This window comes from Trematomus bernacchii, unplaced genomic scaffold (genome assembly GCF_902827165.1).
Source record: "Trematomus bernacchii unplaced genomic scaffold, fTreBer1.1, whole genome shotgun sequence".
In the NCBI taxonomy this organism is placed as follows: Eukaryota; Metazoa; Chordata; class Actinopteri; order Perciformes; family Nototheniidae; genus Trematomus; species Trematomus bernacchii.
The window spans coordinates 2,293,592-2,317,656 of NW_022987801.1; the positions used below are offsets into that span (position 1 = coordinate 2,293,592).

The 24,065-nt window shown below is 43.3% G+C and overlaps 2 protein-coding genes and 1 non-coding gene across 3 annotated transcripts in view; 1 reads left to right on the top strand and 2 right to left on the bottom strand.

Moving 5' to 3' along the window:
- The first annotated feature begins 438 nt into the window (after positions 1–438).
- prkd4 (protein kinase D4) lies at positions 439–14,030 on the top strand. Its single transcript, XM_034150167.1, is given in 22 exon segments — positions 439–562; positions 1,045–1,211; positions 4,227–4,365; positions 4,899–5,030; positions 5,192–5,346; positions 5,737–5,932; positions 6,598–6,681; positions 7,610–7,766; positions 7,904–7,973; positions 7,975–8,028; positions 8,415–8,492; positions 8,825–9,029; positions 10,020–10,045; positions 10,167–10,239; positions 10,451–10,557; positions 10,636–10,797; positions 10,975–11,073; positions 11,167–11,434; positions 11,866–11,951; positions 12,192–12,355; positions 12,850–12,879; positions 13,895–14,030. Coding segments are annotated over 19 exon segments (2,400 nt in total). The 5' UTR covers positions 439–562; positions 1,045–1,055; the 3' UTR covers positions 12,345–12,355; positions 12,850–12,879; positions 13,895–14,030.
- The window catches only part of actn3b (actinin alpha 3b), a 32,242-nt gene continuing 20,623 nt past the window's right edge, over positions 12,447–24,065 (bottom strand). Inside the window, exons 4-21 of the mRNA XM_034150166.1 lie at positions 23,770–23,856; positions 22,361–22,448; positions 22,017–22,095; positions 21,275–21,356; positions 20,805–20,890; positions 20,492–20,584; positions 19,566–19,796; positions 18,942–19,089; positions 18,192–18,342; positions 16,330–16,438; positions 16,054–16,194; positions 15,506–15,688; positions 14,946–15,080; positions 14,502–14,681; positions 14,266–14,412; positions 14,125–14,190; positions 13,880–14,038; positions 12,447–13,542 (exon numbers count right to left, since the gene is read on the bottom strand). Of these exons, the coding sequence (XP_034006057.1) occupies positions 13,384–13,542; positions 13,880–14,038; positions 14,125–14,190; positions 14,266–14,412; positions 14,502–14,681; positions 14,946–15,080; positions 15,506–15,688; positions 16,054–16,194; positions 16,330–16,438; positions 18,192–18,342; positions 18,942–19,089; positions 19,566–19,796; positions 20,492–20,584; positions 20,805–20,890; positions 21,275–21,356; positions 22,017–22,095; positions 22,361–22,448; positions 23,770–23,856 (2,324 nt within the window). The 3' untranslated portion in view covers positions 12,447–13,383. The remainder of the gene's footprint in view (positions 13,543–13,879; positions 14,039–14,124; positions 14,191–14,265; positions 14,413–14,501; positions 14,682–14,945; positions 15,081–15,505; positions 15,689–16,053; positions 16,195–16,329; positions 16,439–18,191; positions 18,343–18,941; positions 19,090–19,565; positions 19,797–20,491; positions 20,585–20,804; positions 20,891–21,274; positions 21,357–22,016; positions 22,096–22,360; positions 22,449–23,769; positions 23,857–24,065) is intronic.
- On the bottom strand, positions 17,072–17,198 carry LOC117498175. The gene has a single exon (XR_004557553.1). It is a non-coding gene; the product is annotated as a small nucleolar RNA SNORA71 (small nucleolar RNA).

Sequence of the window (24,065 nt, forward strand, 5' to 3'; positions counted from 1 at the left end):
GCGTAGGATTGTAGTGTGATTCTTTGTAGTTTATTTATGGCATCCCGTTGGATTTGACGTCATCTGAACAGGACATCGCACGCTCACTGCTTGATAGCGCGCGAAGGTCCGTTTACGCCGGTTGTTAAACAACATCGTTATGGGGAAATACAAGTTTGCGTCCAAATGGTTGGAAGATAAGGAGGAAGGACAATCAATACTGTATATAGTAAATGTTGCGCCAATATAACCGGTTAAAACTCGAAGTCGCGATGAGGTCTTAAAATGTATGGAAAGGGTCTTAAAAGGTATTACATTTGACTTCAGGATTCCTGCATATACCCTGTTACAATAATTTGACCATTTCAAAGTGTGTGAGTTTCACAGAGGAGGTGAGGAGGGGGGGTTTCGCTGCAGCGTCTCGCTCTGTAACTTCCTGTGTCATCGCAGCCGAGCCCCACAAATAGGAAACCAAACCCACCGTGCCGAGAATCTGCAGCACAATGAAAGAGTGATCAGCTGTCTCATCACTGAGATACTATCCTGGTGGGGACAGATCGGAGCTCGGAACCAGGGTTACTAAGTAAGGTTACTAATGTTCAGTTTTTTTCACAATTTTACATTTTAATTAACTCAAGCAGCCTGTTTTTAAGAGAATTAACTCTTTTTGTCACCTGATATCTTGCTCATACTGTATTCTTAGACGTGTCCTATCATGTTTTCTACACTTATAAGTATTTAATATCACATTTTAGTGGTACAAATATATTTGCTACCGGAAATGTGTCACTTACTTAGTCACAATAGTGATTCCATTAATACAAACAGGAAGAATTTGGCATACTGAAAGTTTATCTGCCAAAAAAGAAATACAAATTACATCCTCTATTTTTTAAAGCTTATTCCCAATCAAAAGTCCATAATGCCTCATTTGCTTTCTTTTGAGACACGTTTTAGACAAATATCTACTTTTCCTCTGTTTAACTTCGAGTTTGTCCATTTTTATTAAAAACTATACATGTCAAATCTGTACGTCATCCTTAATCTAATCCCATGTGTCCTCAGGATCTTCCTCCATGTCCGCAGCACCCCCCTCCAGCCCCAGCAGTGTCTCGGCCCCGGCTCTGGTCCAGTTCCAGCTCGGCCTGTTCAGAGAGGTGGTTCGAGTCCCGGCTGGAAACCTGAGCTACCGCCATGCCAGGAGGCTCGCTGCGGAGATCATCGAGCGCAAGGTGAGGTGGAGGTCTCATGTAATACCACTGTGCTGAAGTATATCAAGGGTAACAATGCAGTGGATCAGAAATAGTCTACTGAACCAATATCTGCTGTAGTGGAGATTTCCAGCAGCTTCAAACTATGAAAAATAAGGTCCTGAAAAGCGTTGTTAGTAATAATAGTAGTAGCACATCTTGGACTGAAAATCTGCTTCAAAGAAAGTCTTACTTTGATCATGTTTAGGGGACGTTTTGAGGAAGTGAAGGTCACCACATGCATGATGGCTGCTATGTATAGTTTCTTCTCATTTCACTCCGCTAGCAGGATGTTGTGCGGGTTTCAGCTGTAGTGTAATGCACGTACTCGCAGATTTGACCGACGGTTAAAGCAGGTCTATTTACATTTAACATCCCAATTTGGGATGAAATCTTATCTTATCTTAAATTAGATATTTTTAAGTCGGCTACATGTGTAACACAACCAGACTCAAGATTTGATTTGACAAAAAATATATTCAGACCCTCGATATCACCAAACTGTATTTCTAAAAACAGGACCAATAATCTTTATGATGCTAACATTGAAATCTGCACTCAGTCGGTTTAAAGTCCTCTTAAGCCCCACGGACCCTTCGGCGGGTCCGAAACCACAACATCTGCAACGTCTGAGGGCTTCTTAAGATTTAATAAACGATGAATGTTTCATATCCATGTAACGGGAAGAAACTCAGCTAACTGATGATTTTTTTTTGTTTAGCAAAACGAAACACAAGGCTAACGCTGAGCCTCTGAATTAGCCCTGAGCGAAAAAATGCTAACGCCGTTAGTACAGAACTCACGGTATAACACCCTTATTACTTATCGTAACTGCACATCCAACATATCGATTAGCATCGTAAGAATACACTATCGATAGGTATCTATATCATCACTCCATGATCAGAACTTGCAACATTAGAAACAAAAACAGACATAACAACACGTGGCGCTAGGTAGCAAACACGGCAATATGTCTTACCTCTGTTGTCTGATCAAAAGTTGTCTTCAATGGCATTAAAATGATAAAAACGCTGCTGAAGGTTAATCCATAGGTTAATCAAATGTGTCTGTGTCACTTTGAAATGATTTCTGATAATCCATCAGCAATAAACCTAGTTTTAAGTTTTCAGATTTCAGAGCGTAAGATAGGTTTAGCTTTTGGCAAACTGCGTGCGCATAGCCCCCACTTCTCAATGGTAACGTTGGTGTGTATGTGGAGATTCCCCTTCGATTCTATTGGCTCTAACGGTTCAAAAGAGATGTCAATCATCAAAATCGACCAATGGGTTCCAGAGAAACGGCAAAAATGCCCATTTCCACCCAAATCACCTCAGAGGTGGAGTTTTTTTTGCTAAACCTCTCTAAAAAGGTCAAATGTCACTTGTTTTGCATCAATCTTGATACAGGGTACTTATTATATGTTGTACTTTGGATTCCTAAAGATTTTAGTCTACTAACCCATCATCCAAGGGTAGTTTTCACTATAAGTAAAAAATAAGTTTTGGACGGACACTATAATTTACAGTTTTTTACTATGTTCAATCTGAATTTTCATTAAAATAAAAAACATCTATATTGATTCTGACTTTTTTACATCCAACTCACAGGTTTATCATTACTTTGAGAATAAAGATTATTAATTTAACCCTTTTAGAAGGGAAGATATGGTAATTTGTTCTGGGAATGTCATTTTCGAGCCTGAGACCTGAAAAACAGGCTTGGGGGTTAACAGTTAGTGAGTTGGGGTTAAATGATGCAGGTGTTGTCCTTTGGTCTTCTCACTGCCTCACTCTCAGGGACTTTGTGGTCGACAAGAGCACAGCAAACTTTCCAACCACGGCCTCCCCCCCGCTGTACACACACACACACACACACACACACACACACACACACACACACACACACACACACACACACACACACACACACACACACACACACACACACACACACACACACACACACACACACACACACACACACACACTTCTTTTGACTTGAGGCTTTTCTTCAGTTTCCAGGCAGCAGGTCAGCCCGTCTGAAGAATGTGTTTCACTGCACACTAACCGACATAAAACGGCTGCATCGACACAAAACAAAGGGAAGGAAAAAACCTATGATGCTCTTCGTGTTTTAACAAAGAAAATGTACTGTAGTATAAACATTGCAATAGATGCTAAATATAACAAGTATTTAGAAGAAACATATAAAGTACATGCTTATGAAAACCATCGTCCACAGGGATGATTAATCCACATAAGGAGGAGGAGGAGGGCTCTCCATACAGTACATATATTCTAAATATATGCTGTATAGCTTTTAACACATTGTATATTTGTTTACGTTCTTGATGTTTCAGAATCCTTCAGTTCAAGTTAAACATTTCCCAAAGGATCACAGGAGAAAGAGACTCAAAACTACTGTTAAAACGTTTTTTTGTTATCGTGCCAGAAATAAACGCAGCTTTTTGGTCAATATTGAGCTATAGTGTACTTTGCATCTTATGTATCCACGGCTTTATTATGTCCAGGTAGAATTCAACTAAAAGTAGATTAAACTAAGTCGAATCACTTTCAAATTGTATTTCGTTTTTTCTCTAATCTACTTTTTATTCCATCATGGTTTGTAATCGTAAAGTATTTCTTACAGTCTTAAGATCATAAGTGGTGGATTTACAAATAATTAAGTTAATGTGTTTCTTGGATTGTGTGTGTGTGTGTGTGTGTGTGTGTGTGTGTGTGTGTGTGTGTGTGTGTGTGTGTGTGTGTGTGTGTGTGTGTGTGTGTGTGTGTGTGTGTGTGTGTGTGTGTGTGTGTGTGTGTGTGTGTGTGTGTGTGTGTGTGTGTGTGTGTGTGTGTGTGTGTGTGTGTGTGTGTGTGTGTGTGTGTGTGTGTGTGTGTGTGTGTGTGTGTGTGTGTGTGTGTGTGTGTGTGTGTGTGTGTGTGTGTGTGTGTGTGTGTGTGTGTGTGTGTGTGTGTGTGTGTGTGTGTTCAGGCTCCAGAGTGCAGTGTGGTCGGCCTCGGGGAGAAGGTGCTGCTCTTCAGACATGACTCCTCTTCAGAGCAGCTGCTGCAGCGCCTCACTGTCGAAGACGAGCTGCGGGACGGAGACCTCATCGAGGTCATCGTCGCAGGTGGGCAACAGCTCAGAGCCAGGAGAAAAACTTATCAGGATACTTTTCTGTATTACAATTATCATTCAGTTAGTTATCAGCTGTTTTCAAGTCATTTTAATCACAAGCGTTTCAAAAAGTACAATCACAAAAACTGTCAAAAAGCTCCAAACTACCAGACAGAAATGATTGACAGTATATCTTACAAACACATCCTGAATCTAAGAGAATGTATGTGTTTTACAAAAACATTTATAAGCTAAAAACACAAACTGGACACCCTAAAAACAAAATAAATCTATCCTTAGCTTCTTAATGGTCCCAAAATATTTGTTTCTGATTCGGAGATGTTTTGTAAGATAATGTAAAGTTACGTAATCTGCACTTTATTTCTAGCTATCAATTTGTAATTTAAGAGAAATGGAAGCAATCCATGATTAAAAAACTTCTGTCCAAGTATTTTTAATTCCAGGGGATATTTCTGAGTAGCACTCTGCCATAAATCAGTGGCGTAATCGCACTTTACTATCTCTCTTTATTTAAATCTGACTCAGGATCAGCGACAGTGACTGAGATGAGGATCCGCCCCCACTCCCTGGTGGTCCACTCGTACCGGACCCCCACCTTCTGCCACCACTGTGGGGAGATGCTGTGGGGCCTCGTCCGACAGGGACTCAAATGTGACGGTAAGCCACACCCCCTGCGGAGTCATGTCCAAAAACTGTTACCTTTTTACAGCGTGAGAAAATGTGGTGCAAAAATGTGTCTTCCAGCATCCGATGTCAAATCCTCAGTATGAAGTATAACTCCCCTATCCCCCCCTGCCCCTCCCCCTCCCTGTGTGCAGGTTGTGGGTTAGACTTCCATAAGCGCTGTGCCTTCCTCCTGCCCAATGACTGCAGTCGGGCTCGTCGTCAGGTCAGCACCAGCCTCTCCCTGTTTCCCCCCCGACGGCCCCGCTCACACTCCCTGTCCAACCAGGCCGGAGGCAGTCTGGAGGAGGTGAGGAACATTCTCTCCTACACAGAGTCACTGGAACCCTCTGAACACATTTGACTGCTTTATTTAAAGTAACAAAAGATCATTGTTGCCGCTCTCAGGCCATTAGATTATCCACGGGACATAACGTCAAACTGTAAAGTTATTTGGGTTTGTTTAAAGCACATAGATCTGTTTAGAATCACTGCACAGTACTTCATTTTACATTCTGTTGTATCTTATTCTATTTTACATTCACATAGTTGACTTACTCCTGCATTTTTACTTGCACCTATTGGGTCTTTTGTACTAAAGTATCCTAAGTATATGTATGCTGCACTGTTGGGCAGATAGACACAATGATGTATATATTTTGCGTACGACAATAAAGCCTTTGAATCTCTGCCTCTCCAGATCAGCATGACGAAGCCCTCCTCCAGACCCCCGTCCTGGGCCGAGGCCCCGGTGTGGCTGGTGGTCGGGTACGGGGACTCCAGCCCGGCTCAGGTTCCTCACACCTTCCACATCCACAGCTACACCAAACCCACCGTGTGCCAGCACTGCCACCGGCTGCTCAGGGGGCTCTTCAGGCAGGGCCTGCAGTGCTCAGGTCAGTGGGATGGGGCTGCTAACTGCACGGTCTAAAGACATGGTGATAAGGCAAACTGGGATACAGTTACAACTGGAGTACTAAAGACAAGAGGAACTACAACTCTACAATAATGAATAGGATATAGTTTAGATCACTTTTTGGTTATTTACACTTTAAAATGTCCGTATTGGCCTCAGAGATACCACATTGGTGTATACCATCTGGGATACAATGCTAACATTTGTTGCATTACCACACTTCTTTCAGCAACAAAAACATAAAGAAGGGATTCCTCGGGTAAACAACAGCTTCCACAACATGAGAAGGATATTTAACAACAAGTCAAGGCACTCAAGCTTTTTCCTGAGTGTTTCAGACCCATGGTCTTCTTCAGTGGATAGAGCTAACTTAAGAAGCCTACATGAGCTTTACTTCCACTTCCTTATCTTTTGGACTTCAGCTATTCAACACATGTTTTAAAGCCTGTACTTTCAGGGATGGGTCATGTAATATATTAAAACATAATGTTGAGATGCTCTGTTCCTCAGCATCCGGGCTTTAATGAGCTATTTGTGGATTACAGGTTCAGAAACACTCTTGTGTAGCCATTAGTTTGATTTGAGTTTGGGTGTGTCCCAAAATGAAACTTTAAACAATAATACATGTTGTTGTTTCCTCCTCAGACTGCAGGTTTAACTGCCATCGGCGCTGCGAGCTGCTCGTCCCCAGAGACTGTCCCGGAGAGAGGAGGGCCGCCAACGGGGAGGGTGAGCGGGAGAAGTGTTTAACATACTATACTATGACTTTTTTCCAAGCACTATATCATTTCTTTTTATCGTATTTTTTGCATACTTATTTGAAATGCTTTTCTATGACTTTCATTCACGCTATAATATAACATTTATTTTTAAATGTCAACATACTATAGGCCTACTAGAGGTCGCGGTAACCGAATATTTTCCGCCTATGACGGAATTTTTTTAACAATGACGGAAAAATCTCAAAGCAATCCGTGATTTTGACAGATTAGAACAAACTCAGAACAGCGCCAAAGTTTCCCCGCAGCAGGGCTCCGGTGTTATGCCGTGTCATGGATGCCCGCCAAAAAGGAAATGATAGTTTCCAGACCTAACTTTGCCGTACGAATCATTGAAATGTCTGGGAGTTTATACTTTACGCTGTGGCGCGCTCTCGCGAGGTGCAGTGGTTATGCATAACACGGCATAACATACATAGTCTGACATAGTCTATGGCTCTTCTCCACATATTATTATATTCAATTTCATAGTAATATTCTTCAACATACTATGCTTCTGTTAGATCACTCTTATTTGTAAATCCCTCCCCCCCCCCCCCCCGCTCAGGAGGAGTTAACGGATTCAGAACTCATTTCAAATCCCAGAAACATCACGTTCTTCCATGTAGAGATGATTAGTGATTCAGGGTCGCTGAAAAGAATTGATATTATTAATGCTTAATGGTATTCATTTGGATTTCACCTAAGTATCAAGTGAGTGACAAACTGTGCCTCTGAGCATTTAAGACAACTTTTGAAGGTATCAATCTTGTCTGGAATGAGTGAATACATGTGTTAACAGAAAGTGATTTTTAATCTATAGACTTAACAGCACTGTTTTTCTAGATGATCACACGTTGCATCCCTAATATCTTCTGCACATGATGTCAATTTCCCAGAATCCCCAGCGGCGGGTCAGAGCTGCCCTACTGACCCGGAGGACGATGACGATGACTCAGATCTCAGCACGGTGGAAACCTCGGAGGAGGAGATGTTCGCCGACGGAGAATCCACCGCCGAGGGCCAGGAGGACGAGCAGCCGCGGGAGGCCATGAGGTCAGAGGTCACACTGATGTCATCCTGCTGGCACCAGACAGCGTCATGACAACACTCATCTCCCTGTCCCATCAATATCACGTCTGCATGACTTTATTTTAGTTTTTAAATCTCCTTCTCTTGTGTTCCTCCGTCAGTCCGTGCTTCAGCAGCTACATCCCTCTGATGAGGCTGGTGCAGTCGGTGCATCACAGCAAGAGGAGAGCGGGGGGGGGTCCTGAGGGAGGGCTGGCTGCTGCACCACACCAACACCGACACACTGGTGAGACACACACACTTTACCTGCTGTGGATATGTGAACTAGGGATGTGTGTGGTTGGGTCAAGGCACTACAACAGTTATACACAATACAACTCAAAGTGGCAGATACATTTTAACAATTATTATTTTCGCATTTTCCGTGCACATTTGGAAAGTATGACAAATATGTGTTTGTCAACATCACTTAGAAATCAGGTTTAACTGCTGAAGGTGTCCCTAACACTATTTGATGCCAGTCCAAATGTCTGTTAACTTATTTTACAGTCATACATAAATGTTAGCTCTAAATGAAACAAGTGGACCACTCTGACAGAAGGTCGGAGAGACTGCTGTAATGTGTCACCGTGATCAAAGCCATTAACCCTCCACATACTGTGTGTCTCTCAGAGGAAGCGCCACTACTGGATCGTGGACTGGAAGAGCATCACTCTGTATCAGAACGAGAGCAGCACCAAGTTCTACAAGGTACAGAACTGAGCAGGGATGTATTCAGTGTGATCAGCCTTTAATCACACTCGTAGCTTGTGAAAGAAATCAATACAAAAACAATGAATTCAAATAGATCCCTAACCCTTTGAACAATAATGACTTAGTTTATTGGGTTAGTGATTTATCAGTATCTGTCAAACACTTTTGGAGTCTTTCCGTTTTGTAATTTATTTAGGGACCTCCTTCCATTATTCAGTCATTACATCAATCAAAGTCTTATCCAATATTTAATGATATCAATGAAGGTTTCCAGAGCCCAGAGGAGATCATAAGGATGTAGATAATAACCCGATGTGTTCCTCCTGCAGGAGATCAGTCTCTCGGAGGTGCTGCAGGTCCGAGGCCCCGCCCACCTCGCCCTGTCGCCAGGCAACAGCGGGCACACCCTGGAGGTGGAGACGGCGGCGCTGGTGTTCTGCGTGGCGGCCGGAGACGAAGCGTCCGTCTGGGAGAGCGCCATCCGCCAGGCCCTGATGCCGGTGCAGAGCAGCGTGGGGGGGGGTGAGGAGCAGGGTGAGAGAGGGTCATTATGGGATGTAACAAGAACATACAGCCTTTAGAGTTTGTGTTACAAAGATGATGAGCTGTTTTTCCTTTATTAATATCACTCAATCTGTGTGTTGAAACATAAACTCAAAACCAATGAATTGAAATTCAGATTGTATTTCTTAAGTTAATGTGAATAGTGAACAATATCGGGGTTTTTAAAACTAAAATATGGTTAAAACCAGTTAAACCCCACGGCCCCGCGGGCGGGGGAAAAACGCTGCTGAAGGTTCATCCAATGTGTCTGAAATGATTACTGATAATCCATCATTCCATTTTTATGTCAATAACGGAGATTTCATATTAGCTGCTACGATAGCTACCAGAGTGTATGACAGCTTCCGGTTCCGGGGCATTCTGGCTGCGCAGCACTCATTCACCAATGGGTAATGTTTAGATGGATTTTAGGAACCTCCCCTCGATTCTATTGGCTCTGACGGTTAAAAAGAGATGTCAATCATCAAAATCGACCGAGGGGGGCCAGAGATATGGAAAATCCACCCAAATGACCCCAGAAGTGGGGTTTTTTTTTGCTAAACATCTCTAAGGTCAAATGTCACTTGTTTTGCATCAATCTTGATACAGGGGACTTATGTTATAGTTTGGATTCCTAAAGCTTTTAGTCTATCCCATCATTCAAGGGTGGCTTTCACTAGAAGTAATGTTTGTTTTTTGGACGGACACTATAATTTAAAGTTTTTAATATGTTCAATCTGAATTTACTTTAAAATGTAGGTTTATCATTGCTTTGAGAAAAAAGATTATTAATTTACCCCTTTTAGAAGGGAAGATGTAGTCAATTGTTCTGGGAATGTCATTTTCGAGCCCGAGACCTGGAAAACAGGCTCAGGGCTTAACTGGTTTATTAATAATATGATTTCTAATGAGCCAGACAACTTTACAACAAACATGAATCAAAGGAATAACTTCTTAAATATATTTTTTCTGTGATTACAGATAATGATTCCCGAAGAGACAGCATGGTAAGGAACAACTTGTATACTTCAGAATTGTTATTATTCATAATGAATCACAGTGAATTCATGGTTCATACCGTAGTGTGTAGTGCGGTGGTAACGTGTGTGTGTGTGTGTGTGTGTTCAGGACATCAGCTCGGTGTATCAGATCTCCACAGACGAGGTTCTGGGCTCGGGACAGTTTGGAGTCGTTTACAAAGGTGATTGAATGATCACAGGCTTTAAAGTATTGCTATCTAAAAAAACTAAAACCCCCCCTTTTTTTTCTGCTAAAATCTATGTAATATTGACTAATTAGAGAAAAAATGAATAGTTATTGTTTTCTAGAATGATTTCCATGGAAGACTTATTTTAAACCCGATGTAAAAAAAGATAAAAAGTGATATCAATGACTTATTTCTCCCTCCTCAGGCACTCACAGGAAGTCGGGTCGGTCGGTCGCCATCAAAGTCATCGACAAGACGCGTTTCCCCACCAAACAGGAGACGCAGCTGAGGAACGAGGTGGCCATCCTGCAGGTACTGAGGCTGCTGCACTCTGAGGTCATCATCACATCATCTACAGTATCATCTAAGTGTGTGTGTGTGTGTGTCCAGAATCTGTCCCACCTGGGCGTGGTCCTGCTGGAGGGGATGTTCGAGACGGTGGAGTACGTGTTTGTGGTCATGGAGAAGCTCCATGGAGACATGCTGGAGATGATCCTGTCCAGTGAGAGAGGCCGGCTCCCTGAACGCAACACCCGCTTCCTCGTCACCCAGGTAACAACCATCACCCATCTATACAAGGAGGTGTTTTTAGAATCATATTAATGTATGGTATTTTGAAAGACAGCTGTTCCCAACATAAAGAAAAGGACCCGATGGGGTTAAAAAATGTTTTAGATATGTGAAAGACTGTCGATTTTTGGGGACTAAATAAATGTGTGTGTTTTTCAGATCCTGGAGGCTCTGCGGTATCTGCACCTCAAACACATCGCTCACTGCGACCTGAAGCCAGAGAACGTGCTGCTGGCCTCTGCAGACCCCTTCCCTCAGGTGCCACTTCCTGACTGCTTTCTTCAGTGTTTCAGACTGCCTCGTCTCTCCATCTCGTCTCATCCTCTCTCTCTCTCTCTGTGTGTGTTTCAGGTGAAGCTGTGTGACTTCGGCTTCGCCCGGATCATCGGAGAGAAGTCGTTCCGCCGCTCGGTGGTGGGAACGCCGGCCTACCTCGCCCCGGAGGTGATCAGCAGCAGCGGGTACAACCGCTCTCTGGACATGTGGTCTGTGGGCGTCATCATGTACGTGAGCCTGAGCGGCACCTTCCCCTTCAACGAGGACGAGGACATCCGCCAGCAGATCACCAACGCAGCCTTCATGTATCCACGGCAACCCTGGACCTCCATCTCACTGGAGGGTGGGTCGACTTTATTTTGTATTATGAATATTTGTTCTTTAAGGACAGGGATATTAGACTTATAGTCGGTTAACCAATGTCTTTAATGCAGGAAGTCAATTGATATTATTTCCCCAAGGTTTGTTTTTTCTGACTGATAGCTCATTAATGCAATTTAAATGTCTGGGTCCTTGAATGCAAGACGTACATATTGAGCTGTATGCTTTTGTTTTCCCTCTCAATGTCTTTATCATTGGAAACAAAAGAGCTAATGTTATGCACACTAGATCACGTGTAATGCTCCTGTTGTCCACTGGGTGGCAGCAGTGGTCAGGTTTGAATCCACTGATTAAATCATCTCTGTCATTCTCTGTCTCTCTGTCTGTCATTCTCTGTCTCTCTCTGTCATTCTCTCTCTGTCTCTGTCTGTCATTCTCTCCCTCTCTCTCCAGCGGTGAGTCTGATCAACAACCTGCTGCAGGTGTCGGTCAGACGCAGGTTCAGTGTGGGCAAAGCTCTGGGACACCCCTGGCTGCAGGTAACCTATATTTATAGTCTGATATGAGCAGGATTATAAGGAGATTATAGTTTTGTGAGGAAGCTGCTCCATCAGCTCATTGTTCTGTAGAAATAATCATCACCTTGCTATAGTGTTCATGAATACCCATCCTTCTGTTAGACTAGTGTATGACTGCTTTTTAGATTGAATGTCATTTAACTATATCACATTTGACCTGTGATTGTGCTGCAACTGATTGGTCTAATATTGTGTGTCCAGGACTTCCAGCTGTGGTGTGACCTGCGTGCCTTTGAGCAGACGATGGGCTGCAGGTATCTGACGCACTGTGGGGACGAGGAGCGCTGGATTCGCTTCACCAAGGAGAGAGGCCTGGACTTCCCCCCCCACCTCTGCTGGGACCCCGACATGTGACTACGTACTAAAGTAGGACAGATGTATTATCTTTAACTTAGTTCCTTTAGCAGATCATTATTCCTATATATTAGTTAATGTGAAAAAACAACACAACTGCACTTTAGTAATATAATTGTTCTTTTTTATTCCAAGTTGAGTAGTTTTAATTTAAATGTGTGTCGGTGAGTTTATATGGATGGGTTAGGGAGGAGAATGGAGCACAGGTGAAATGATCTCCGTCATACATACAGAGCAGCCTCTCAATGGAAACAAACCCTATTGGCTCCACATACACTTTAGATTCTCCTTCTCATGTCCTTCACTTCCCACACCTCTCCGTCCGCCTCCGTTTGTGGGATCAATCTGTCTTCATTCTTAAGTCAGTCCCCTTCCCTGTCTATATTTACCCACAGTGCTTTGCTCTCTGAATCCTGGGGCCCACCCCCTCCCTGCTGACCTGTTAACTCCTCAGGTCAGCAGTTTTCTCTCCGTGTTTTTATGAGACTTTGTAACTCTCTGTTTCAGGCTCCTGAGGAAACCGTTTGTGATGAAGGTGAGTTTCACACAGACAGCGTTCTAAACGTCAACATTGCATGCACAATACACAACCAACCAGCTTTTTTTTTTTTGAATCACGATTTCTTCTTTAATTACCCTTCTACAAAAAATATGTCATCTGAGAGAGAGCGGGGAGAGCAGGAGGCTTTGCTCAAAGTAACAGCTCTTTAATCCTGACTGACTCCCTCCTCATACCGTCTGTTACGTCTCCTAAAGGCAGGTATGGTCATATGTACGCTTCTTACATCATCAGTGCAATACCCGCACTCTGACAGGGTGGAGCTGGCCAGTCCAAACAGCTTCTAAGATCTGAGCAAAGCCTTCCACTCTCCCCCTCTCGGGGCAGTGTTTTTGGGTGTGGGGGGGGGGAAGGGGAAGAAAGTTAAGATTTGAAAGAGGAGGGACAGTGGTAGGGGGTTTAAATGGCTCTCTCCACACAGGAGAGATAGCTGGGAAGAAGGGGTGAGGGGTGAGGAGGAGGAGGAGGAGGAGGGGGTGTTTATAAGTCGCTCTCCCCGTAGAGGGCGCTGGAGAAGGAGATGTAGTCCAGGGCTCCGGTGGCGCCGTCCCCCCCGATGTACCTGGTCATGCGGCTGATGCAGTACTCGGCCTGATCTGGGGGCAGCTCCCTGCGCAGCTCGTCCACCGTGATGTAGTTCTGTGGGGGGAGAGAGGGGGTTATTATGATGCACAGACAGGGTCTATTATATATTTTAAGTGTAGCCACATATAGTCGAGATGCCAGTGTTGAGTACCCTAACGTTTTGTTAGAAATGTACGGGTCCTCAGCACATAGAAACTGCCGGATGCTAACTTGCATGTTGGGTTTACTGTTGTCCACATAGGCTAATGAAAGCAACTTGTGCAAGTTAGCATCCGGCAGTTTGTAATTGCTCGGGACCCTTCTATACATTTCTAACAAAACATTTGGGTATTCAACTAGACTATATTGAAGCATGTTGTGGCTAAGCTAACAATCTGCTGTGTGTGCTTACCTTGTCTGAGGCCAGGATCTTGAAGGAGGCCATGACCTGTTCTGCGGTGTCGGTCTCAGCGGTCTCGCGGGTCATGAAGTCGATGAAGGCCTGGAAGGTCACCACGCCCGTGTTGTTGGGGTCCACCAGAGTCATGATGCGAGCAAACTCCACCTCACCCTGTCAGAGAGCAGGAGTGCACCAGTTCATAACTCATATCACTATTAGTGATCTCAGGTCAAAGGTCTGAGACATGCTGTACTCACCAGATCGTAACCCATGGAGATGAGGCAGGCACGGAAGTCGTCTGGATCCATCATGCCGTTTCTCTTCTGCAAGAGACACAAAGTGTTAGTTTAGATAATAGCTCACACATTGTTAGTATGACTGTGTTAATGAAGCGTCACCCTGTCGAAGTGGTTGAAGGAGGCCCTGAACTCGTTGAGCTGCTCCTGGCTGATGCCCTTGGCGTCGCGAGTCAGGATCTGGTTCTCCACCTCGTTGATGGTTCTGGCGATGGTGGTGAGCAGCTGTTCCCAGCCCACACGCACATGCTGAGCAGGAGGAGAGAGAACAGGACTTTAATAAAGGGGTAAAACAGGTGGAGGGTGTGATGTCGCTGGTCGTCATGGCAGCAGTGTACCTCCATGGTGTAGTTGGTGTGCTTGTTGTCGAAGATGAGGGACTCCTGGCTCAGCTGGTGGTCTCCCTCCAGCTTGTCGATGTTGGATTTGTAGTTGATGATGTTCCCCTCGTACTGCTTCAGGCTGTTCATCTGTTCCTCCAGGGAGCCTGCGATGTCCACAGACACGTGGCTGATCTCCTGCAGGGGGGGGGGGGGGGGGTTAAAATGTATTTATGTTCTGCAGGTGTATCTGGGTGGATCTATTTTTTATGCAACTCCAAACACTGTTTACATTTGTCTGTATTGCCTTTTCAAACTTATATATATATATATTACTACTTTTCTACCATGGTCAACATTTTATTAGAAAATGTCCACAGTTGTCAATGCCCTATAATAAAAACATTTAAAATAATCTGCCTCTGTTGTATATTCTCAAGTTAAAGTGTAGTGTCACTGTACCTCCATCTTGGTTTGGATCCAGGGCCCGATGATGTTGGCCTGGGCGGCGAACTGGCGCCTCAGCCTCTCGTTGGCCTGCTGCCTGGCCACCTCCTCCTGGAGCATTTGGTCTCTGAGGGGAACCAGGTGCTTCACCTGCAGGCGGAGAAATCAAACGCACCAACGTCACAAACGCTTCTTTTAACAGCAAAAGAGATTAGACCAATATATTGAGTTTTTAGTGCTAAAAACATGCAACCACTGTAACCCTGTGGAACTAAAAGATTAGCTTTTCTTTGACTTTTTAGCTAAAACTAAGTCAGTGGAAGCTGAGTACCAGTATCAGCTTGATACACAATGAATCAACTAGTTAGGTTGTTGATTGGCACTGAATACTGCAGGCTTAAAGCTTCACTGTATTTTAAATGTACTATTTCTGACCTACTGTACTTCTGAGCCAGATGACCAAATGCACAGTGCCATCTAGGCTAGGTTGACATAACATCAACTTTAACTGATTCATAATAAAGTTAATGTTAGATTTCCTACGAAGACTCTTGGGTGTGTTTGATGTGACTCACAGCGTCCCACTTGGAGCTGATGTCCTGGGGGGAGAGGTTGGTGTAGGGGTTGATTCCGGACAGCTTGATGCCGTAGGTCTGGGCGATCTTCAGGATCTCGTTGTGGATCCCCATGGTGGCCATGCGCTCCTTGTCGGCCTCGGGCAGAGTGGCTTTGAACTGGTCGTGAGCGGTGATCAGACTCTGGGGGGGGGGGGGGGGGTCACAGTCAGGGTTTTACTTACCCATTATAACAGGGAAACATTCATTTATCAGTGTGCAGTATCTGCCTAAAGGAAATAGTAAGCCTAATTTATTTTCCCAATTACAGACATTTGAATTGAAGTTAATTACAAATATGGGATACACTGTTATATATATATAAAAATGTACTTTAGTTACAGAGGACAGCATGTGTTGCTTTTACCTCAAAATACATATCACACATTTCAAACTCTAAAGGTTATTGACTGACTTCAATCTGTTATATATTTGAACGTCCTGTAGGACAACAGTCAGCCCTCAGCTACCTGTCATGGTTTAATCAACATGTTAAGGATGTATCGTACCTGGATCTCCTCGATGCTGTGGACGATGAACATGTCCTGCAGGTCCTCCATGGCTCCGTCCATCCAGTTGTTGAAAGGCGCAGCCCTCTTGGCGAACTCCAGGTACAGCTGGTCGATGGTCTCCCACAGCTTCTCCACACGCTACACACACACACACACACACACACAAAAGGAGACCGTTATTAACAAGATAACAGGTGTGGACAGCTATTAAACTGAATAGCTGTTATTTTATGAATGATCTGGGTGTTGATATATCATTGTGTGGGGCTGTACCTCCAGTGCGTCCCTTCTCTTCTGGGTCAGGGTGCCCAGGTTGTCCCACTGGTCACAGATGCCCTGGCAGCGAGCGTTCACTGAGGCGGCATCGTGGTAATCCAGCTCGCTGCAGGAAACACACAGCATTATTAAACATATACATACCCATAACAAATATTTATTTCACATAGACAAATGTGCTATCAAAGTTTCAATCTAACGTACAGAATATTTTTGAATAGTCCAGTTCCTTCGATTCATTTTCTCAGCATGAATGAGATGATATTTTTCGTTGTTTTACAAACACAATATCTTCTTTGTTGCATTTTATAAATATCTATAACATCTGCCACTTCTTAAAGACCCTCTGCCAAAGCAACACTCCCAAATAGCTGTAACTAACATTTGAATACTTAGTGCCATTACATGTTCTGGCTTATTCCCAGATTCTGAAATGGAGGGGTCATTTTAATCTCTCCATGTACCTTACAGAAAACCTAAATCTTATACCATGTTTATAATTGATTTATAGTTTTAACAAGCACCAAATCTCACCCTGGATTCAGCTGCTCAAACGTTGGTCTTTGTCCGAATTAAATGTGGGATTTATAGACGGAGAAACCTACATTTGGACGACTTGTACTCCCTTTGTTAAAATATGTCACACTCCACTGATTCGTCTTCAAAGCAAAGTAAAAACAGAAAGATATCAGCTGTCCTGTAATGACACCACTTCCTGTTGATTGTATGTATTATTAAATGTGTGGGAGCGCCAGGGTCTGATAGGAACGGAGAATCCTTCAAACACGGGAAAGGCTTCCAGCTTCATCTTCCTGTACTATCAATGACCTGACCACGAGGACGCCATGATCACTTTCGATACAGGGGACAACTACTTTTGAGTAACATGATATCTTCTTCAGAAGTAATGATGTGTGGCACGCATACATATTCAGCATTATGTTGCCGAACACTGTGTCACATCAAAGAGATCCTATCGGTCTGTGAGGAAGAAGCCCAGAGGAGTGGGGAGGAATCTGGATAAAGTGAGATCAGAGGTTTCGGCTCTTTCATGAATCCCCCCTTTCATCTTTTTATCCCTCATTAATATGCTTTCCACTCTTTTCTACTTTTGTGGTCACCTCGCCCGCTCTCACATATCTCTCCCAACGCCACAATTAAAAGTCCTGAAACTCTTCAGCCGCTTCCTGCTCCTGTCCTCCTACACTTTCCTGCACACATCTCCCTCCGAGTGTAGCACTGTGAACCCGGACATGTTGAGTAGCACAACGTGTTATGTTAGAAATGTTTAGGACGGGTCCCCAGCACATAGAAACTGCTGGATGCTAACTTGCATATTTTGAGCATTGTTCGGACATTGAAGTGGTGTTAGTGGTAATTGAGGATACTGAATCCATTTCTGGCTGATTTTGGATCAGTCCAAAACTGTCCCAAGCCATGTTTGAACTATTATCTGCATAGGCTAGAATGCTGATTAACGAAACGTATGCTAAATGTGCAAATTGCCCAACATATGCAAGTTAGCATCCGGCAGTTACATTAGACTTTGGGTACTCAACATTTCTGGGTTCACAACAGGACTACGAGCTGGCCAATCGACAACTAGAGTTCCCTGTGTGACTCTCTCTCTCTCTCTGTCTCTCTCTCTCTCTCTCTGTCTCTCTCTCTGTCTCTCTCTCTCTGTCTCTCTGTCTCTCTCTCTGTCTCTCTGTCTGTCTCTCTCTCTGTCCTCTCTCTGTCTCTCTCTCTGTCTCGTCTCTCTCTCTCTCTCTCTCTGTCTCTCTCTCTCGTCTCTGTCTCTCCTCTGTCTCTCTCTCTGTCTCTCTCTCTGTCTCTCTCTCTCTCTCCCGGCCTCTTACTTGAGCTCCTGGGCGATGGCAGCGATCTGCTCCACGCGGTCCTGGTGGGCGGCGAGGTCGCTCTCGAACGCCTCGTGCTTCCTCATCAGAGCTCTGATCTCCATCAGGGAGGCCGACTCGTAGTCCTTCTGGGAGAGCAGCTCCTCCTTACCTGGAACACACACGTTTGGTTTATTATCCTCATGAATAATGACAAATGGATACAGATGTTTTGTTACATTTTTATGGCAAACCATGGTAACACTTTTGTATATATAATATTTAGTTTTTGGTTGGCAAAATAACTTGCTATAGTATGGCTTTTACAACTTTATAAAGACACATTGTACTATGACTTTCGGATCATTTTGACAAAAGTAAAAATGTAGGTTATTTATATTTTCAACATACCATACTATTTAATCTTTCATGATATTTTTAACATAAAATACTATGTCATATTTCAGATATTTTCATTACTTAACTTTTTTTCGAATATTTCGATATAAGGTGTTTTTTTCTTTTCTTCATGTTTTCCTGGAACTTCTTTTGACACTATACGATGAGCTTCTTATCTTTTTCCACAGGATGAATTGTGTCTGTTCACAATATTTGTAACATACTATGACATCTTTCAATAAACTATACAATGACTTTCACAATTTGTTCACCGCAGACCAGCATAGTAGCCAGGAAGTGTAATGATCTATTAAAAACACATGAGCGTGATCTCGGCCCCCTGTAACTCCGTCTAGCTTCCTGTGGCCCTACCTCCGGTCCAGGACTCGTGCATGGAGCACTTCTGCTTGAACTTCTCAGCCAGGTGGTCGAGTCTCTCCAGGCGGCGGATCTCCGTCAGCAGCCACTCCTCGTAGCCCTTCTCCACCCCCTCCAGCCCCTTCCAGGCGTTGGCAATATCCTGCAGGAGAGAGAGGCTCTATCATCGCTGCATACTGAGAGCAGGGACTTACAAAGGTTCTGCTGACACTTATTGGAGGGAATGAAGTGTTCACAATGTAATAATGAAGCGTACGCCTTGAGACCACTTTAATATCTATGTAGATTTGGGAGAATTTGAAATGAGAAGTGTGAGTGTGGTATTATTAGGAAATGAAGTGAAGCTTCTCTTGGCTGACTTCAACATAGCTCAGCATGTTCTGTACTTTTCAGTATTCCCTTTCTTTCTCGTGGCATTTTCCATCCTTCTTATTTTAGTTTGAGTGAGTAGTTTGTATCTGAAGTGTAGAGAACATTCTTATACGAGTTAAATCTTGAAAGATTTGACAGGCTTTAGGGGATGTAAAGCAACACAGGAAGTAGTAACCCTTCAACAGATTCAAAGCCTGTTGATCTCCAATGATCCAACACACTAAGTTAGAAATCCTCCGTGCTCACCGACACCATCTTGCCCTCGGAGGGCATGAAGGCGGGCCTGTTGCTCAGCCTCAGCTTGGTCTGCAGGGTGTTGAAGTTGATCTCCAGCTGGCACTTCTCCTGCACGCGGGGCGGCTTGTGGATGCGACGGTAGTCACGGAAATCCTCCAGCTTCTGCTGCATGGCGCGCATCGTCTGCTCCGCCGTGCGGTTCTCCAGCCAGGGGATGGTGCGGCGGATCCACTCCAGCAGCTGGGGGGGGGGGGGGGGGGGGAACGTGACCATTATTAATGTCTCTATTGTTACGTTTTATATCCTGGAGGTTTTTTTTATTTAAACAAGGTGAAATACTTAAGTTACTATATCTTTCAGGTGGTTTCTTTTTATATGTACGAGCACACTCAAGGCTGAGTTGTGGTAAAAGTGAAGTCTTTTTTAAATATCAAGGACATTCACAAACACAATATGTTATGAAAGTCTTACGGTTATATTTTCATAAAATCATATACCTACTTGTTGAAACTACTTCAGAATGTTAAGCTCATGTTTTAAAGGCCTATTTAATTATCACATCATTATACATTTAACACTTTAAAGACCAAACCCTGGCTGTGAAAGCTTCTAAGGGTTACCTGTTATTCATCTTTACATTTCATTCATTGAAAGTCAATATACCAAAAGAAATCTCGATAGAATAATCAATAAAGAAAATAACCTGTACAAGTTAGACTTTTAAACACCGTAAGAGTTTTCTGACCCCAGTCACAAGCTTTGGTATTTTCCACTTATATGAATTTGGTGTTGAACGTTTCTCTACTAATATACTTGCCTTGTCTTTCTGCAGAATAATCATTGAGAGCAAATGATGTTAAATTGATTCTAACAGGTTATTGATGATCATGAGCACACATTGGTGCATTTTTCTTTTTGCTGCAGCGGGGTCTCACCTCACTGGCCAGCTTCTCATACTCCTCCATCAGCTTCTCATTCTCCTGGTTCACGGCCAGAACCTTGCAGATACGGTTGGCAGCTGTCTCAGCCTGAGGGAGCGAGTAATCATCCATTAACATACATTTACAACTCATCATAGCAACATGGATTAGTATTTCTCTAGAAGACTGTGTCCACCAGAACTGCTGAAATATCATCTTGACAGGGTTTTGTGCATCATGTTCTGCTTTTATAAAGAAATCAACAAGTTCCAAGAGTGTTCTATTACAAAATATTTTACAACAACATGAATATTAAATAAGATCTGACCTGCTCAGCGCCGGCGAAGGCGTGGTAGAAGCAGGACACGTAGGTCATGATGGCCTTCTCATCGGGTTTGGGTGTGTTCACAATATCTGAGGAGGGAAATTAGCAAAGATAATATTAAAATAATATATAAAGAAGGTGATTTTCTTTATTTAAACATGCATTATCTTTAAGTACAGAACATTATGATTGACTGTTTATATGTATGAGTCATCTTAGCCATTTAACCTGAGGTGAGAACGCTCCCCACTTCAAAGGATGCTCTTAAAGTGACTCATGCATTGTTTTATGCTAATGATTGAACTTCATCGTGAAGGACCTCTCGTCCTTCGTACCATGTGGAAACACATACTGTACTTTACTGCAGAGGAGGTTATCCGTCACACACACACACACACACACACACACACACACACACACACACACACAGAGAGGTTTGTCTCTGTGATGATTTCAGGATTTGGTTCTCTCACCTTCAGCGTCCAGCATCTTGGGGATGTCCAGGAACTTCTCAGCCACCTCGAAGGCGGTGTTCAGGTTACCGATGGGGTCGTCCTGCAGGGAGACACAAGCACTGTCAGACAGGTAGCTCTTCACTGCCAATAACACAAGATGGATAACACTAGGGTCCACGCTGAGGACTGAAATTAGACTTGTATACAATCTATTTAACAATGTTAAAAAAAACAGATATTATAAGTGGTCTTTCAGTGTGTGAATCTCATTTTCATTTCCTCCTTGAAAAACTATTTTGGATGGAGGGTGTCTGCTCTTTCCTATGTGACTATAGAAAATATAACAAATCAAAACTGGTCAAATTGAAATGTTCACATTTTCAGCACATGAGAACTATAATCTTACGGGTATTGACGTTTACTTTTTAAATCGTATACTAAACAAATGTACTTGTATGTGACTGCAAATACGAGCCAGTGGATTAGATATGAATGTGAATTAGAAAATGTTTGCTATCACACTTGACGTGGCAACACTATGCTTGGGTCATGAAATACTAGTTGGCATATCTTGCAGACACTCAGGTCATAGTGCAGAACATTCTCACAGGATGTCACTGGAAATGCAAAGACACTTTTCTCTTTGAACAGATGGAAATAGACGGGAGTGTCAGACATCTTAAATTCAGTACGAAGAGAGAAAATAAAAGCAAATGAATCCGTGGAAAAGTGGATAAAAAGGGAAGGAAGGACAGGGCACCTTTCTCAGTTTGGAGTAGTCAATGAGGTCAGGTCTATGTCTGTGGATGAGGGCGCACAGAGCCAGGCCGTCCTTCCAACTGAGCCGCGAGAAGAGGAGGAAGAGGAGGAGGAGGAGGAAGAATAAGAAGTGGGGAAAGACAGTTTCAGAGAGGATTCATGAGACAAAGAAGGATAGAGAAGGACAAAGGTAGGTGACAAAGCAGGAACAGGAGGCATATCAAAAAGGTAAGAATCTGGATTTTCAGGAGAACACAGAGTTGGTGAAAGGTGGAACATCAAAGGAAAACTATAAAGATGGATGCAGTTCCCTGCTGACGCCACAGTTGGGCGTTGTAGACCCACCTGATGTGGAAGTTCTGCACGTTGACGTTCCTGTAGGGGGCGGTCTTCCTCTGGCACCACAGCAGCAGACCCTCCTTAGCAGAGGTCTCTGGGAAATGCAAAAGGGGGGGAGATGGTGAGCATTGTGGCACAGATGGAAAACACATTATTATCAAAAAGAAAGGAGGCAATAGAAGGCATTTTGAAAGAGGTGATTTATGTGGAACGGGGATGTAAGAAATCTTCATAAATGATCAAGATCTGGTTAAAAAAAAAAAGGGGGTCATTTTGTCTGTTTACAAACTTGGCTTTTAGAGTCAAGCTACAGCAGATTGTGTTTACTGCTCCAGTGGAGAGAAGAGGTTAGAAGGAGGGTCATAGCAAAGTCTATATTTGACAGCAGAAGATATTAAGAAGCAGGGGCAATGAAGGGAGAGTTAAAGAAGATGGACTGAGGGTCAGGGCAGAGCGAACAAGGTCGCAGTCTTTATACATTTATAGTGAGCCGAGCGGCCTGCCAACATGAAGGTTGGTTAGGAGGAGCACATGTAGTTCAGAGGAGTGCGTTAGATGGATCGGATTTACTGCCACAAATCACACGAGGGTTAATATACATCTGTAACACATGAGAGGATGCAGAGCTTAGTGACCATGTGACTGATGTGTGAAACTCTAGTGTGAGACAAAAGGAGAATTCAGTGTAACGAGATCAAATGCTAACTTGTTTTTTCTTCACTTCATTAGTGCGACATAGTGATTGACAGAACAAAGACGGATCTGTATGTTGTGCTCATGTGACCGACATGGAGATTATCGTCAGTCAGCTTCAGTAGTGTTTGTGGAAAGGGCCTGATGTAGTAGTTAAAAGTGTCCCATAACAGTTCAAAGGAACAGTCTGACATTTTGTTAAAAGACACCCCAATTGTTGCTAGGAGTTTTATGAGAATATGAAACCACTCTCATTTCTCTTTGCATATTCAATGGACAATCTGCACTAATGTACATTCTCAAAATATTGAAGTGACTGTTATTTTGTGTTATTTTGTATATATTGATTGTTGTGTTTTTATTTAGGTCTTAATGTGTGCACATGTAAAAATGTGTCTTTGACTGTGTATATACATGCATATTTGCACACATATTTTTATATTCTATATACATTGTTTTTATATTCGGGATTGTGGGAAACAGTATTTCGATCTCTCTGTCTGTACACACAAACTGGAAGATCGACATTAAAGTTGACTTTTTGACTTTGATGGTAACACATGAAACAAGAGCAGCCGATTAGCATAGCTTAGCATAAAGAATGGAAACAGAGCTAGCCAGGGTTTGTCAAAACAAAAACAAAACTAATCTACCAGCACTTCTTGAGCTCAATTGTTAACACATGTTTCTTAGGGTTAGGGTTATAAGCATCTTACACACACCTTCCACAGAGATGTCCTGGATGGCAAAACGCAGGATGATGGTCCAGATCATACCAAGAGTCATCTTCCCATTGCCGTCAGTAATTTCTGAAAAAACACAAGCAGATAATCCATTAGGGGCAATAAGGACACATGATACAAGAGCGCAAGGCAGGCCTCTGGGTTGTGAAGGTTAGACGATGTGAGTCGGCTACTGAAACAAGTCTGAGGCTGCTGCAGAGGAGACTAACTGAACTTCACGCGGCCTCAGGGCTCAAAGACATACTCTTGACTGCAATTAGAGAGAAGAAGAAACT